At 32.8% G+C, this 17,865-nt stretch overlaps 1 protein-coding gene across 4 annotated transcripts; it reads left to right on the forward strand.

The window, feature by feature from the left end:
• The first annotated feature begins 382 nt into the window (after nt 1-382).
• Nucleotides 383-10,983, forward strand: LOC137824280 (3-hydroxyacyl-[acyl-carrier-protein] dehydratase, mitochondrial). 4 transcript variants are annotated; one of them, XM_090293913.1, is made up of 5 exons: nt 384-707; nt 2,921-3,250; nt 3,540-3,655; nt 3,743-3,872; nt 10,440-10,983. In XM_090293913.1, the coding sequence occupies exons 2-4, from the start codon at nt 2,963-2,965 to the stop codon at nt 3,867-3,869; spliced, it is 531 nt and encodes a 176-aa protein (XP_090150039.1). In that variant the 5' UTR covers nt 384-707; nt 2,921-2,962; the 3' UTR covers nt 3,870-3,872; nt 10,440-10,983. The 4 variants fall into 4 exon arrangements, with proteins under 4 accessions (XP_068485956.1, XP_090150039.1, XP_090150040.1 ...); XM_068629855.2 differs by lacking the exon at nt 10,440-10,983 and having other exon boundaries at nt 383-707; nt 3,743-4,026; XM_090293914.1 differs by lacking the exon at nt 10,440-10,983 and having other exon boundaries at nt 420-707; nt 2,921-3,124; nt 3,743-4,026.
• Nucleotides 10,984-17,865: the final 6,882 nt, after the last annotated feature.

The following is a 17,865-nucleotide window of genomic DNA, read 5'->3' on the forward strand; positions in this document are numbered from 1 at the left end:
TAAAAACCCAATCGAGTTAGAACTTTTATTCCTCCATACAATTGAACACTTTTACAGCACAAGGTTCGGAATCCTCCTTAATATTCACTTTACTTTTTTTACAATAATTACGTTCCATTTTTTACCATTTCTATTAATATCTATTTCATACTTACATCTAATATCCGATTTATTTCATAAAATATTTTTACTTCTATTAAAAATAGAAGATGCACTTGGATTCACCCACTCTCATAGATTTCTTAAAAAATATACTATTTCAAAATCAATTTTTGAAAAAAAAAAATTTACAGCAAGTTTTCTCAATTAAAAAAAAAATAAATATTCCAAAAAAAAATAAAAAATCTGCACCTCAATTAAATAAAAGAAAATCCAATTTAGTGCAGCCCAATAAAATAGAAACAGAACCCTAATTCCTTAGATAAGAACACTAACAATGGAACCCTAATTCCACACCACCCATCTCTAATCTTATATGATGAACGACACCTCCGTCACCACCGTCGACCTGCAACCGGCGACCACCGTAATCGCCGCTCGAACGTACGAACCGCCACCACCCTGCGACCTAACCGCCACCACCGCGTGACCACTCCGCTCGATCGCCACCAACACCGCACTCGTTCAGAGAAGAGGAACCACCTCCGCGCACTCCACAGAAGACGCAAGGTGAAACCAAAACGAAAACAAAACGCGAAATCCTAAAGGTCAGTTTATTTCATTTAATTTTCCCCATTTAGAAGGACACCGTTTTGGGTTAAACCCTAAACTCAGTTGAACTCGCTAACTCGGAGCAAACTCGCGAGTTTGAGCGAGTTCACTCCGATTCTGTCAAGTATACTCAGAAACCGAGTCTACTACCGAGTTAATTCGGTAAGATATGTAAAAACGTGAAGTCGGATGAGTTAACGAGTTGACTCGCGAGTTTGACAACCAGTAACTCTAACTGATCATAGAAGTAAAGCCCATCATTTATTGCATATTGGAAATGGATTTTGATTCTTTGCCACCCCTCTATATCCTTGTTTAGGATCACCACTCTGTACATTAAAATGCAAAATTATCAAATAATCAGTTCACAGTAATAAACATTCCAACAAAATATGTTTAAATCAGTTTTGAACTTGTTCATTCAAACCAAAAAATAGACAGTACGTAGTCTTTTTAGTTATAATAGTGTATAGTGCATTAATAGATATGTGGTTCCAGCCTCTGACAGCAATCAAACCAAAAAGACCCTCAATTTTTTTAAAATTTTCATCGGCGTGAATATTTGGGTAATCAAAAATATAAAATTGAACCTTATTTGAATGATAACCCACAATAGAGGAAAGGATAAACATTTGAAGTTATTTTTAATTAAATTAGCAATACCAATACCTGAGTGACAATTACTAGTCTCTGAACATCCTGTTCAATGACAGCCATCTCATCATCTTCATCGTCAATCCTTTTAGGCAGAAAAAAATCATCAGATAAATGTTTAAACAAAAGAGAGAAAATGCAAAAAATGACACGGCACAAAAATCTCTTAATACTATTCCGCATCAGATAAGAGAAGTATTTTAACATCTCAAACAGAATATAAACACAATGTTTTGTCAAGGGGGGAAAGAGAGGAATATTTGAATTTCATATTACATAGGAATAAAGAAAATCGTCTTTAATTACCTTCAAAGAAAATGGTGTAAAATATACAAAGGAAAACAAGCAAATTAAGTTTCAGAATCTATGAAAGACACTTGTTGCATATTCCTGAAGAACATTATAATCTGAATTTTAAAAGATGTCTATGACTTATTTTTGAAAAATCATCAATGTTATATAAATAATATACTGACCAAATTAAAAGGGAAATAGGAATGAGCTGATTTAAGGTCCATGTCAATGTGGGAAAAAAATGTCATTACTTGAAAAAGATGTAGAATTTGAAACTCCCAACAAACATGAAACTGCGTCTCATTACTTTTAAAATGTTTCTTAAGAAAATCTATGTACATAAACATTTGAAACTACCAACTCCCAAGATTAATATCTGAGACAAAGAACAAAAATAGAGTACAATCACAGAAATCTGCTTATGAGCAAAAGTAATTAAAGCAACAAACTAGATTCTGCTGCTAATAAAAAAAAATAAAAAAATAAAAAAATGTCCTTAATGAAAATATAGGCAAAATACAAAATGTTAAAATAATTTTTAAAATTAAAAAAATTAAGAATAATTAAAATATTAATATTTAGTGGGTATAGGGTGGAGCAATGTCAAAAAATCATTTTCCCTTTTAAAATCAACAACAGTGCAAATGGGAACCCATCCTTGGTCATCCATCAAGGAAATAAGGTAAAGGTCATGCTGCAGATTTTTATCACTGCCAAGAGATGGCTTCATCAGAGTCAGCAGTTTGCTCAATAAACTATCTCTATCATATGAATTACTGACTCACTTGAAAAGTAATGGAATCAACAGGTATTATTACAGGATTTCCAAAGAAATTTCTAATGTTCATTAGCTAGCTCTCCCAAGTTCAAACACTAAAAATCAGTTCCACTTTGTCATCTCTGACAATAATTCTCCAACCATACCATCTAATGCAATTGTTGAAATCTAAAAGGCTTGACATCTATACTACATTATATTGTTGTGAGATGTCTTCAACTATTGGCTGCAGCGTAGCTGTTTGTTAAAATGTTTCAAACAATAATCTAAAAGAAAATTTACCTATTTGTTCTGTGTTTTTTTTTGCAGTAATGACGTACACTGCAGTTTATAATCTCTTTGACTCTCTTTTAAAACTGTAGTTGCTACATCAAACAAATGAAAAAGGGTGTCTTAATTTATCATTAGTGGATGAATTTTTCTTGTCTTGTTTGTTGGTCTTTAGTTGTGGGAATACTAAGGTGCACTTTACTTGATTTCCAGTCAGTGGAGGACGTCAGGGATTTTGTTTTGTTGAATTGAAATATGCTTGCAAGAATGCTGATCAGGAGTTTACATTGTAGCAAACTTCAGTGTCTGAGCCTAAGGGGCTTTACATCTGTAACTCCTCAACAAGTACTTACACCTGGGGATGTCTTGAGAAAAGCAAGGGCTTTTACTGAGGAAGACGTTCTCCACTACTCCAAGGTGAGTTTTGATTATAATCCTTTGCACATTGAGTCTGCTGCTGCCAAAGATGTTGGATTTCAAGGTCCAGTGGTACATGGGATGCTTGTGGCTTCTCTCTTTCCTCATATCCTCTCAACACATTTTGTAAGTTTAAATGTATTCCCCTCTTCAAACTTTTATTGCTTCCTATGGAAATCCAAGAGATTGGCGTTTAACTCTCTCATCTCAACAAACTAAATTCTTTACCTGTCTGAACATTGATACTTGTCATTAGATTGGGTCAACTTGAATGATAGACTTTATTATAAAGTTCTTGACAAATGATATGAATTAAGACAATAATATTGAATCATTCTCATTCTTTGTGATAACTTTCTTAAATTCCTCTCCTTCCTTGACCCCTTCACTTTTCTGATATCATGGATAATTGCAGCCTGGAGCTGTGTATGTATCTCAAAACTTGAATTTTAAGCTCCCGGTCTATATTGGAGATCAAATTATTGGTGAAGTGCAAGCTACTAATCTTAGAAAAAGTAGAAATCGATATCTGTAAGTTTATCCCTCTTGGTATCTTTATGCATTCTTTTTTAAGCAAAGACTAATTTCGCTTCTAAATGAATGTTTATCGATGTTCAGTGCAAAATTTAAGACAAGGTGCTTCAAGAATGGTGAACTTGTTGTCATTGATGGCGAGCTTGTGGCTTTGTTACCAACCTTGACGGTGGAGTTAGAGCAACACAAGGAGAACCAAGGGAATGTTTGACATGTAAGTGATACAGTTGTTGTTTTTGTGTTTTAATCGAGACTCGTAGTCATTGATGGTGGGTTCTAAATTGTGATCCCCTATCCTGAAAAAAAAAAACTGGTCTTTGTTATTCTGTTTTGCTGATGAAAACACTCATTCTTGATTGTTTGGTGAATACCTTTTTGTCATATTTCACAATGCACGTTGTTGTTCCAAGTCAAATGGCACAAAGAGATGAACTTATTGGTATTCTTGCCTTTTCAACCTTCTCTTACTAGTGATTTTGAAGCAAGTGTTTATGGTATTAACAAATAAGATTTGATAAGTTTCGCACCAACATGGTTTATATCTTTTTCTGTATCCTCTTCTTTTCTTCTTCTTTATATAGGATTCATTTTAATATACATTTGCAGCAGTTATTTATACAGACCTAATGGATAAATTTGTGTTTTTTTTGTAATTTTTTAGTGAAAATACTTCATCCAAAATTATTTCATTATAAACTAACCCCCCTTTTTGTTTTCCTTGTGTGATAAATAATAATATTTGAATGTAAATCTATAAAGTTTTTATGTATATAGTAACAATAAAGTTTTAATCTAAAATGTAATGGAAAGTACCCAAATTCCTAAAAAGTAATGTAAAGCACTCTTGTTCTTGTTGGTTGACTCCAATCACAACCTCTAGCTCCGTCTGTATCTTGTTGTTCTGGTTCGTAGCTTCGCTGAAACAGAGGGGGTTCTATCTGTTGATGGTGCTCCAACAATCAAGTCAGTACAAGACTTATAAGAATTTAAGAAGTAATAGGTTTCAGTCTTAGAAACAACATACCTTAACTTGGGGTCTCAAACCCCTTTTATAGTTTACCTCTTGTAACAACTTTCTATCACGAGGATTTAATCTGAATTGAAAGCCTACTCAATAGGAAAATATTCTGTTCAAGGGCATACTCTCATGGTGCTGCAACCAGAACGAAATCTTTACTTTAGGGAGTGCATAAAATAATAACAGAATAACCACTAGGGTACCAACTCGTGTACTAGCATCAGGGTTCAGTCTGTTTAGGCACCCTCTTTGTGGTGTTATGCTAATTTTCATTATACATGCAACCTAACCTCTACATGCTCTAAAACACATGGGTTTAGGTTTAAAAGAAAATACTTACTTGACCTATACTCCATACGCACTAAGTGCACCCTTAGGCCCGTAACTACCCTTCATTAGCCACTTGGGCTTCATGCACGAAGGATTATCTTAGTTATACAGAAACAACTTACTTACACAACTGCACCCCAATCACATGACCTACTACACTAGCCCATTAGCCGAGCTGACTTGCATGTCGTCACATACCGAGATCTGACCACTGAGCTCTGCTCTAGTCCAGTACAACTTCAATTTCACAGGTCAGCTTATCTCTGCAAAATAAAATGAGAATAAGAATTAGAGTTGATAGTATTGTAATGCACTTTTCTAGTGTTTGTTCTTCTATTTGAAGAGATACACTATACCAACACACAGATAAATACCAATACTATTTAGCTGACCTTAATGTTACAAGAAACATAATCCTACAAATTTATCAAAATGGTCCAATTCAATGGGCATTTTTAAAAAAAAAAAAAAAACTGAGTTTAAAAACTTTAAAAATGAAAAAAATTGTTCTTCCAAATGCTTTTTCGTTTGAATTTCTTTTCTCTTTCCTACTACGAAAGTCTTTTATATTTTTTAAAAACGTATGATTTTTTTAAGAAAATCTTTTAAAGTTGGACATATGTGCACGTTTTGATTATTTTTAAACTTTTAAGTTTAGAAACCGTGCTCAGTTGCACGTTTTAGGTTTAGTTTCTTAGTTTTTTTAGGTTGTTTTTGCTTTTATTTTTAGACTTCTCTATTTTTTGTAAAATTGTGTTTTAAAAACATTTTTTTTTATATTTGGGTGTGTCTTTTCAATTTTATTTATTTGAATATTTTTTTTAAATGGCTTGTGCTTTTTTATTTATTTATATCATAACAACATTTTTATAATTTAGGATGATTTGTAAATTAATGAAATTATTTTTGTTAATGAAATGAATTTGAGAACATTTAAACAATAATAGTAAATGGAATAATAAAATATTTATTGTAATAAAATAAATTGAAATAATAATAAAAGTTGAATAATAACAACTAAAACATTTATGTGATAGTTAGTGATAGGAGGTATTCTTAGGTGTCTTTGCCACTTCTACCACAACACCTATATATTCATATTCAATGTCAAAGTGTTACAATGACTCCATAAACATTTGATAACAGAAATAATGATGAAGAAGATGAAGATGACAATGATGATATGCTACTATGAATTCATACAAATTCACACACTAGTTGTAATATTACCTTAAGTATCTGTTGAATAAAACACATGGAAAATCTAGAAGACAATGCTATCTTAAGGATTTCAAAATTTTAAATAATAAATTTTCTTAAAAAAATCGTACTTTAGATAATGATTTCAAAAGAAAGTTTTTAAAAATACAATTATTCTCATTTTAAAATCACCCTTACATAGAGAGTTTACTCATATTGTAATTTTTTAAAGCTTTGTCCTTTTACTATTTGCAAAACATAATCATATTCTGGTGAAGGTGTTGTTGGAGCAGCACTCTCTACAAAAAGCACTACAACATCTCTTCCTTGTGATGTTAAGTTTTTTTGAGTTAAGACTTAACATTAACAACTAATAAAATACGATTGAAACTATATATAACATACTATTTTTCAATATCAATGAGGTGATTCTTGTTAATTTTTCATTATATATTTTTGTTATTTTATCTTTCCAATCAAAACATTAATTAAATAATATTAAAGTATTATAGGAAATATTTTAAGAAATGAAAAAATAAATTTTTCCTTTACTATCTTAAAATATCTTTATTTTAAAGAAACAACTAAATTTTTCCTTTACTATCTTAAAAGTGATTTCATTTGTAAATTATAGTATTAAATAGTGTAGATACTACGTTTTAGAAACTAATTACACGTACTTATTAAATGATTATAAATCATATAAAATTTGAACAAAAATAATTTATGTTCCTTTTTTTCTTATAAAATTTAACTATTATATTATATATATAATAACCACCTATGAAGGAAGGAGAAAGTGTGGATGACATGTTTAGAAGAATGCAAAATCTTCTTAATGGTTTAGAAGCCCTTGCACAAAGCTTCTTTAAAGCTTAGATAAATCTTGAAACCCAAGGAAAAACAACTATCATTGAGGCTAAAGATATTAAGAAGCTTACATGGGAGGACCTTCTTAGAATTATGAGAGTTCATGAAGTCCACCTATAGGACTGAGAAAAGAAAGAGTATGTGATTGTTGTAGAGAAAGGACTACAAGCAAAATCGTTCTCAAAATAGATGATCACCAAACAAAAAGAAAATAAAGAAAGCATATGTGGAGAGTAGTCAGATTATTCAACAAATTATGAAGTATCTCTCATATCCAAAAGACTTAAGCAATATCTTAAACCAAAAGGCTTAAGCAATATCTTAAACCAAGGGGACAGGGAAACAAAATATTTCTTATTAAAAAAAGAAGTTTTTATAGTCAAAAGGATGAAGATTCATCACAAGACTTCGTTTGCTTCAAATGTAACAAGCCTAAACACATGAAACATGAATGTCCCAAGCTGAGAAGAAAGCAAGGTCAAGTAAAAAAAATTTGATGGCTAGTTGGGGAAGACTCAGACTCAGGATCATACTCTGGCACAAATGAACATGCCAACATCTCTCTTATGGTGGACACAAAAGAGGTACCATATAAATTGATTTATATCCTGATCTTGTATCTGATACATCATGCTCATCATCTGACGAAGATGAGAGCATTAATATTTCTTTTGATGATCTCCTTGCTAGTTGTAACATTAATTCTACAAAATATCTTGAGTTCAAACAAAAATTCAAAACTCTAACTTTGGAAAAGGATAAACTAAAAAATGATTAAGGTACAACCAATGAAAATATATTATCTCTTGAATAGACGAGAAAGGCAGATGCTAAGAAACTAGAAATATTGTAGGGACAATAATATGTAATAAGCATGATTTTCAAAAGTTCGTTGAGAACTCTAAATCTTCACTTTGAAAAATCTAGACACGCACATGATATGTCTGAACTTGGATGTGATCTAAAAGAAATAAAACAAAAGAAAAATATTTTTATAAAATGTTTCAAAAGTAATTGTCAAAACTATGGGAGATCTGGACACACTCATGACAAATGCAGTCAAAGAGAGATATTACACTAAGCTAAGAAGAAATAACCCAAAAAGATTTGGGTACCTAAACAACTCATAATTTCCATTGTAGATCTGTTGTATAGGAAAATATTAGAAACAAAGTTGGTTCCTCAACATTGGATGCTTACGAAACATGTTGAGCACCAAGTCTACATTCCTAGACCTCCAAAAATACGAAAATAGAAAAGTAGCCTTTGGTGGAGTTGGAAAAGGTAAGATAACAAGTATTAGACAAATAGGTATATCCTCCTTAGTCTGCATTCAAAAAAATTTATACGGGAAAAGACTAAAACATAATCTACTAAGTATAAGTTAATTATGTTGTAGTCGATGTAACCATAAATGGAGCATCACCATCTAAACTAACCCAACCTTATAAGAAGATGACCCAGAGCAAGAAATAATATTAAAGGCTAGGTCCAACATATCAGGACAGGTTACAAGGCCCCACCATTCCTCAGAAGATCATCAAGAGCAGAACACCAGAGCATGGGCCACACTACTAGCTATTCTTTCTTTTAATTTTTTAAAGATGAAGTGTTAAAAAGCATAAAAATTGGGCTTATTCATGGCCTATAGAGAAACCCTAACATCTGGAAGGTCTCCCATGTGCAACCCCTAGTCACACTTTCCACATTAAACACGTGCTTAAATGTGAGAAGCATGACTATCTTAGATCCACTTTTAATGACACGAAATTAGGAACCTTAAGCATGTTTAATATGAATTTGAATTTCTCTCCACGCTATAAAACTCACGGAACCTACACTATAAATAGGTTGCCACCCCCTCATGTAATTCTCAACATTGAATTTTGAGTAAAGAAACTCTCTTTGAGTGAATTTCCGAGCATTCTAAAATTTCCTCAAAGTCTTATCTTGGATGGCTTCAAGTGGTGACTCCTCTTCACTTATCTATAATCCCTCCTCCAAGTGGTTTGACTACCTCCATGCTTCCACCTTCACGAATCCTCTTCACCCATCTACGTGTCTTCATCCTTGCTATCTTGTCTTGTGCAATTCATTTTATTCAATGTCTTTACTTTTTGCTTCTTTTCATTTCTGCAATTCATCATTGATTAGAGTGTGTGTATTTTTCCTTTTCCTATTTGAAGAGAACCTTCAAACTTACTTAATCACATGGTTAAGTTCATGTCCATTGGAGATCCTCATTGAGTTGTCACCATAATTATCAATTTAATTCCTAATCCAAGTGAAACCTATAAAATTATGTGCAATTCTCAAATAAACTGATTTCATGTGGTATTCAGTGCATGGTTTATTTGAGCTTAAATTTTGAGTTGGTTTATGCCTTACAATTCATTGTCAATTTAAATTCTGCCTTTACAATTCATTGCCAATTTCAATTCTGCTTTACATTTTCTTGTCAATTTCAATTTCTCCTTTACCATTCTTTGTCAATTTTTATTTAGCCTTTACAGTTCCTTGCCAATTTCAATTCGGCTTATTAAATTTTTGTCATCTAAATTTCGTATATGTTTGTCTTTTAAATTTCTATTGTCTACTTTGCTTGAGTGTCTTATGTTCTTAGTATTCTAGGATTGTTTTCTTACGACTTATTTGATTTTAATTGTGAAGAATTAAAACAAATTTGAAGTTGTCTTAAGTAGTGGTTGATTTAATTCCAAACATAGAATGCAAGTGCTCACATAAATTGAATCCAAATCCAAATTTAGTTTTAGAGTTTGAAAAGTGAATAAAAAATTTGCATGAAAAGAATATGAAAAAAATTGAATCAATAGAAACAAAGAAAATTATGTGCATTCACATTTCAAAATCAAGTTGCTAAAAAGGATACTATATGTGTGAGAAATTGTTTTCATATATTGTGGAGTTTTATCCTTCTTACTTTGTTTATTTCTAAATGCTTCATAGTTAAAATTTAAGTTTTCTTAGAGTCTTTAAAGTGCTTTGTTGTTTGTCTTCATGCTTTCGTCTACATTCAATTCCTATTTTGGTTTAGCTTTCTTGAATTAGTCATTTTCTTGTTGGTCTCTAAAATTCCTTAGTTTTGTGTGGAGGAGGTTCATTGCTTTCATTTTAAGTGCATTGAAAAGTTTTATCCCTTTTCATTTGAAGTTTTTTCAAGATTTTCACTTGGTGGTTTAAGAACACTTCTTGCTTTATTTTGAGTGAAGAGTGATCTTACCTTATCTTTTCTTTTATTTTACTAAAATAGTCGAGTTATACACTTGAGAGAGTTGTGTTTTAATTTTTCCTTATTTGTGTGATAAATTTGTTTGATTCATTTTGTGAAAACATGTCTCACAGTCATCCCGAGATTCTTCAAAACCACCATCTCCTCACAAGGCCAATCTAATGGTGGAGCTTAAAGAAACTAAGAGGGATTTGACTCAAAATGAGGAGAACATGAGGCAAACGATGGAGAGATTACAATGACTAGAGGACTCCCAAAATAGAAAAAATCATGGAAGAAGATGGGAGCCTAGAGGAGCAAGATATCAAATGCATTATGAGAGCCGAGAGGAAGAAGATGAAGATTAGAGAATGCAACACTATGGAGAAAGGTGTCATCATCAAGATCACAAGAGCCTAATTTTAAATTGCCTTCTTTTAATGGAAATAATGATCCTAATGTATACTCAGGATGGGAAGCTAAAGTAGAACAAATTTTTAGTGTGCATGATGTAGATGACAAACAACGTGTAAAATTAGTTTTCCTAAAATTTGAGTTCTATGTCATGCAATGGTGGTATAAAACTGTAATGGACATTGGACTAAACAAGAGGCCAAATGTAGTTTCTTGGAAAGATTTAAAGCAATGTATACGGGAACGACTCGTTCCTTCTCATTATAGGAAGTAACTCTTGTTAAAGCTACAACAACTTCAACAAGAAAATATGAGCGTAAATGAATATTTTAAGGACTTAAAAGAAATTATTTTGAATAAAGTAAATATGCATGAAAGTGATGGGTCAATGATAGCTAGATTTGTGAGTGGCTTAAGGAGAGAAATTCAAGATGTTGTAGAATTGTATGAGTATACCACTTTGGAAAAATTGGTTCACCTAACCATCAAGGTTGAATTACAACTTTTAAAGAAAAACTATTTCAAAACTACTGATAATGATGAATTTTACAAATCATCTAGGTTTAACTCTCCTACCTCTTTAAAAACTCCAAATGAGGATGAATGTGAAGTACCTTGTGAAGGCGACTTATTGGTGGTAAGGCATATGTTGGGTAAACTTCAAAACATTTTGATGAAACTCAAAGAGAAAACATTTTTCATACCTGTTGCCTAATCAACATCGAGTTATGTTGTTTAATCACAGATGGGGAAAGTTGTGTTAATGTGGCAAGTACAAGAGTAGTGGAGAAACGTGGATTATCCACAATCTCTTATACAAAGTCCTATAAATTACAATGGCTTAGTGAAGATGGTGAAATAGTTTTAAACAAACAAGTCTTCGTAACATTTGTCATTGGAAAATATAAAGATAAACTTTTGTGAGATGTTGTGCCAATGGAAGTAACACATTTTTTTTGGGAAGGCCTTGGCAATTTGGTAGAAAAACTTTACATGATTGTCTTACCAACAAAATTTCTTTCAAATTCCATGGGAACAATATTATATTAAAACCTCTCTCTCCAAAATAAGTTATTGAGAATCAAATAAAAATGAAAAAAAAAGAGAAAATGAAAAAGGTGAGGAAAGTAATAAAATCAAAACGGGTCTTATGATCTCACCACACGCAGTCAAAAAGGTAAGGTTGGCCTGTCTGAAATTAAATATTTCCTATCCTACTAGGTATTCTCCTTCCTTATCTTCTCCATCTTTTGATAGTTCTAAATACTTAAAGTACTTGCTAGAGAAGTTTGGGGATGTTTTTCAAAATCCTCCTAAAGGTTTACACCTTCTAAGAGGCATTCTACAAATTCACCTTTTCCCTAAACATTCTTTTAAAAAACCACCTGTATACAGAACTAATCCAAAAGAGCTTCAAAAGATCAATGCACATAAGTTTTATTCACCTCACAAATCTATAAACATTATTATCTTTAATGTGAATAATCTAATTATGTTATTTATAGAAGTTCTAAATTCATGGATTAATTTTTTCTAACATGGGGAGCATGATATAACTATGAAAGAAGCATCACCATATAAACTAGCCCAACTTTACAAGTAGACGACCAAGATAAAGAAAAAGACTATTCAAGACTAGGTCAAGCATCTCAGGCTAGGACACGAGGCCCCAACATCCCTTGGAAGATAATCAAGAGCATAACACCAGAGCATGAGCCAGAATACCAACTATTCTTTCTTTTAATCTTTTTAATATAAGCAGTTAAAAAGCATAAAAAATGGGCTTGTTCATATAGATAAACCCTAACATTTAGAAGGTTTCCCATGTGCAACCCTAGTCACACTTCCCACATTAAGCACATGCTTAAATATGAGAACTATGACTCTTTTAGATCCACTTTTAGTGACACGAAATTAGGGAGCTTAAGCATGTTTAATTTGAATTTGAATTTCTCTCCACTCTATAAAACTCACGGCACCTACACTGTAAATAGGTGGCCACCCCCTCTTGTAATTCACAACATTGAATTTTGAGTAAAGAAATTATGCTTGATTGAATTTTCGAGCATTCTAAAATTTCCTCTGACTCTTATCTTGGATGACTTCAATTGGTGACTCATCTTCACTTATCTCATCTCTCTTCCAAGTGGCATGACTACCTCCATGCTTCCACTTTCATCGAATCCTCTTCATCCATCTAAGTGTCTTCATCTTTGCTATCTTGTATTGTTCAATTCATTTTATTCATTGTCCTTACTTGTTGCTTCTTTTCAATTTCGCAATTCATCATAAATTAGAGTGTGTGTATTTTTACTTTTTCTCCTTGAAGTGAATATTCACACTTAACCACATAGTTAAGTTCATGTCCAATGGGGATCCTCACTGAGTTGTCACCATAATTGTCAATTTAATTTCTAATCCAAGTGCCTATAAAAATATGCGCAATTCTCAAATTAACTCATATCAATAGTGGTTATAAGTTTCTTTTGACAAGAACAATTGCTTAGTATCATTTGTTGGACAGACAATCGTCTCAGTCAGATGAAAGGAAAACCTTTATGAGAATGATCTCTTGGATTTAACCAAACAAAATGTCACCTACTTAGTATCCGGAAAAGATGAGATATGGCTTTGGAACAAAAATTGTGACATTTGAATCTAAATTATATTTCAAAATTTTCGAAAGAAAAATCTTATTCGAGGTCTATAGAACCTCTATTGAAAAACTCATATTCTTTGCCAACCCTACTAGAAGGGAAAAAATTCAATAGCTCTTTTAAACTAAAAAGAAATTGTGTTTACACCTTTAGACCTCTTAAAGTGTTGCATATAGATCTATTTGGTCCAACGAGAAGCTTGAGTCTGGGTGGTAAGTGATATGGTCTGGTCATATGACTATTCTGGATATTCATGGGTTTTCTTTTTAGCTCGCAAGAGTAAGTCATTCCATGTCTTTTGAAATATTATGCAAAAGAGTATATACTGAGCATGATTATTGTATCTCTATCATAAGAAATCAGAATGGAACTAAGTTCGAAAATGGAGAATTTCAAAAGTTATGTGAATAAACTATATACAACACAAATTCTCTTCATCGAGAATACCTTAACAAAATGGGGTTGTGGAACGAAAGAACAAAACTCTCTAACAGATGACCAGGACCATGCTATGTGAAAACTCTGTAGTTAAACACTTCTAGGCATAGACAATCAACACTTCTTACTATGTACTAAGTATAATGTTGGCAAGACCAATCCTAGAAATGATAACCTATAAATTATGGACAAATAGAAAATTCAACATAAGTTATTTTCATTCTTTTGGATGCATATGCTATATCCTAAATACCAAGGATAAAATTGGAAAGTTTATTTTCAAGGTTGATAAATGAACATTTCTAGGTTATTCAAAAAAGTCAAAGGCTTACAGAGTATACAATTCTCGAACTTTGATTGTAGAGAAAATCATAAATGTGAAGTTTGATGATGTTTCTCAGATAGAAAACCGTCAAATCTTGAAGATGACTTTACATATATGCAAATTACTAATCTGAGTGAGAAAAAAGTCAATGTTGATTCATTTGTAGATGCAGTAAGGAGATCAATTGGAAGCAAAGCAACATATGTAAAGGATGCATCGAATGAAGAACCCTTTGTGCCATCTCACCTTAGGAAGATCATTCATAAGAATGGAAATATGTCTCCTCACACCCACATGATCAAATTCAAGGAGAAAGACACGGTGACATAAGAACCATATCTTCTTTCAGAAATGAAGTTGATGGAGATCAAGATCAAGATCAAGAAGAAATAGAAGCCAATAATCAAAGACAAGAGGAGGTAGAGGCTCAAGTTGAAGACGCTGAAAGAGTCATTAGCCCACCTCAGAGGCTTACAAGGAGCAAGTTTAAGGAATTAGGAAATAGTGGAATATTGTTTTCTCTTTTTATAGTATCTTGTGTATTAAAAGGTTCTTAGAGGGAAACATTAGACACCTCTTTTGTAAAAGCATCTTTTAGGCTTTAGTTTAGAAAATTCTAGAAGCTTGGGGAGTGAGCTTAGTAGGGGCGTGAGTGTAGGAGTCTTTTGGGTAGCTTACAGAATAAGCTTTGTAAATGACCGACCCTTGCTCCTATAAAATGAGGGCTTAGGTCCTTCTTAATTCAGATTTGATAATTGAAGTAGCAAAACTCTCCCAAATTGGTGATTGAGTGTGTGAGAACTTGTCTTCTCCTCTTCCTAGTCTCATCTTGAGAGCCTTGGTTCCCTCAAGTGGCAGCATCCCACACTTATCTTGGAGCTTTCATACTTCAAGTGGCGTTTTCATCAACCAAGTCTTCATTCACATAAGTTTCCTCTCTTCTCCATGTCTTCCTTTCATCTCCATATTCATACGAATTCAAAAACATGTCTAGTTTCCTTCTATTCGGTGTTTTGAGCTTAATTTCATATAGTGTTCGATTCTTATTCTCTTTTGTTGGATTCCATTGTTTCTTCTTCATTTCTTACTGATTTGTTCGGTGCTTTTCATTTTCTAAGCAATTTAATCGGCTCATTTGCCTCCTTATCTCTTTTAATCGGTTCAATTGGCAAGAATGGGTCTTCCATGTGAGTTTGGTGTTTGGTGCAAGTTTTGGTGAGTTCTTGAAACATAGAACATTGATCCATTTCTATTAAAAGGGCCTATTCAATCTCCAACTCAAGTTGATTCCATAAAATGTCAAAGAATCATCTATATCTTGCTATTGGAATCATATCATGTGGTATCTAGAGTTTAGGTTTATTCTTGTTTAATTTTGAGTTGTGTTGCACTTTTAATTCAAGAACTCTATTTTCTTGTTGTTTATCTTTCTATTTTTAGGCTTAATTTTGAGTTTTATTGTTGTTTTCTTAATTGTGCCTATCATGTGTTTGTGTCTTTTCCTTTTTGAATCCATACAAGTTTTGTCATAGTCATGTTTTTCCAAGAATGTCATCACTTCTTGTAGTCCTTTTATTGTATTTTTTGTTTCTTGCTTTGGTGTAATACAATTTTTATGAACTTGTTTCTTAATCCTTTGATGTATTTAATTTTTAGTATTGAGTTCATGCTTGTATTTTAGATCTATACAAGTTCTTATACATCACTTCTATTATGTCTTTGCTAGTTCTTAAATTTGTTTTTCATTTCTGTTAGGATTCCTCTGTTTTCCAGAAAATGTGTTAAACTGTTTTGCCTTATTGCAATTGATTTACTTACTGGAATATTCTGAAATTCTGGATTTATGTTCTTCAAAGTGTTATAAAAGAATAGAAAAAAGAAGCACTTCAAAATTCAAAGTACAAAAAAAAATGATAAATCAAAAACAAAAAGTGTGCAATTCTGCCGAAAAAAATACGGTAATCTGGCAGCGATTTTAGAAAATTTATCTCAATTAATTGGCTTACTGTTTCCATTGTTGAGCTAAGGTCTTGAACTTTCTGTGGTTACAATTTCATAATCCAGTTCGCTTTATATCATTCCAAATAAATCGGTGAACATCAAGCACAGTTTGCACAAAAATATTTTCCAGTAGTTCTGTTTTTGTTTTCTTCATCTACTCTAGTGCTTTTCTTTAGGTCTCTTTTGTGTGCCTTCTATTTCATTGAGTACCTTATTTTCTTGCTTGTCTTTTCTTCATTACTCTTTGAGTTTGTCATATATCTTGTTTTCCTTTTGCTATAGCCTTTTCTTGCTTATACCTTTTCTTGTTTGTCTTTCATTGTTCATTGGTTTTATGGTAATTTGCTTTGAGATTGTGTGCTCTTGCTTTGGCATCTTTCATTTGAGGTTACAAAAGGCCTCAAGATCAGATTGGTAAAGGGGAGTATTCCTTCTTTGGAGTGTTTTAAGTGACACTTCACTTTGGCATTTTGCTCCAATTTCTTTTTGCTAACCTTGTTTTCTTAACATTGTTTGTTGTTTTGTTTTCTGTTTTCTTTTATAAATGGCTTCTTATTCTAGTGGTGATTCTTACAAACAGCATTCTCCTAGTAAAGCTTCTGTTCTTGGTGAACTAAAAGAAGCAAAACGAACCATTACTCTCCAAGATGAAGTTATTAGACGGTTGGAGGAAAAATTGCAAAGAGTTGACATGAAGCACCCTAGGTCCTCTCATTCTATCCATGGAGAACGTCATTCTCATAGACCTTCATCTAGAGGATCTTCCAATGATCATGGCCGTGAAGAGGAACATAGAAGAAGGAGACCTCATCCCCACTTTCATGGATATAGACCTCATGCTCATGGAGATAGACGACAACGTGACGATGGATATCACCAAGACTCCAAGGCTAAGCTTCCTTCGGTCAAAATTCCTAGTTTTAATGGGGATAGTGATCCTAATGTGTACCTAGATTGGGAGGCTAAACGTGAACAAATCTTTGATGTCCATGAGGTCCATGATGACAACAAAGTTAAGCTAGCCTCCTTAGAGTTTAGTGATTATGCCATGAAATGGTGGCATAGTGTTGTAAAGGACATTATCTATCACAAGGGTCCTCCTGTGGACTCTTGGGACTCTTTAAAGGATCAAATGCGCCTTAGGTTTGTGCCACCACACTTTAGGAAAGACCTCATGTTGAGACTCCAACGGTTTCAACAAGGCACGCTAAGTGTGGATGCTTATTTCAAAGAATTAGAAACGCTTTTGCTTAAGGTAGATATGCATGAGAGTTTGGAAGCTATGATAGCTAGGTTTGTGAGTGGTCTAAGGAAGGATATTCATGATATTGTTGATCTTCAAGAGTATTCCTCATTGGGTTCTTTGGTTCATCTTGCAATGAAGATGGAAGCCCAACTTGCAAAGAAAAATACTTTTAAAAATGTTCCCAATGATAGTTACTACAACAATTCTTGGAAGAATAAAAAAATCTTTTTCCAAATTTCCTTCTAAAGATTCTTCTTTCAAACCTAAGGAATCTAAGCCTTCCACTTCTATTCCTAAATCTCCAACTAAATCATCTAGTAAGAAATGTTTTAAGTGTATGGGTTATGGTCACATTGCGGCTATTGTCCTTCTAAAAGGAATATGTTTGTGCATAATGGCATTGTGATAAGTGAGCATGATTCGGATTCACCTAGGCATTCTTCACATTCTAGAGCATCTAGTGAGAATGAGAGTGAGAG

The sequence above is a fragment of the Phaseolus vulgaris genome, chromosome 8, assembly GCF_051622355.1.
Source record: "Phaseolus vulgaris cultivar YP4 chromosome 8, ASM5162235v1, whole genome shotgun sequence".
Taxonomy (NCBI): Eukaryota; Viridiplantae; Streptophyta; class Magnoliopsida; order Fabales; family Fabaceae; genus Phaseolus; species Phaseolus vulgaris.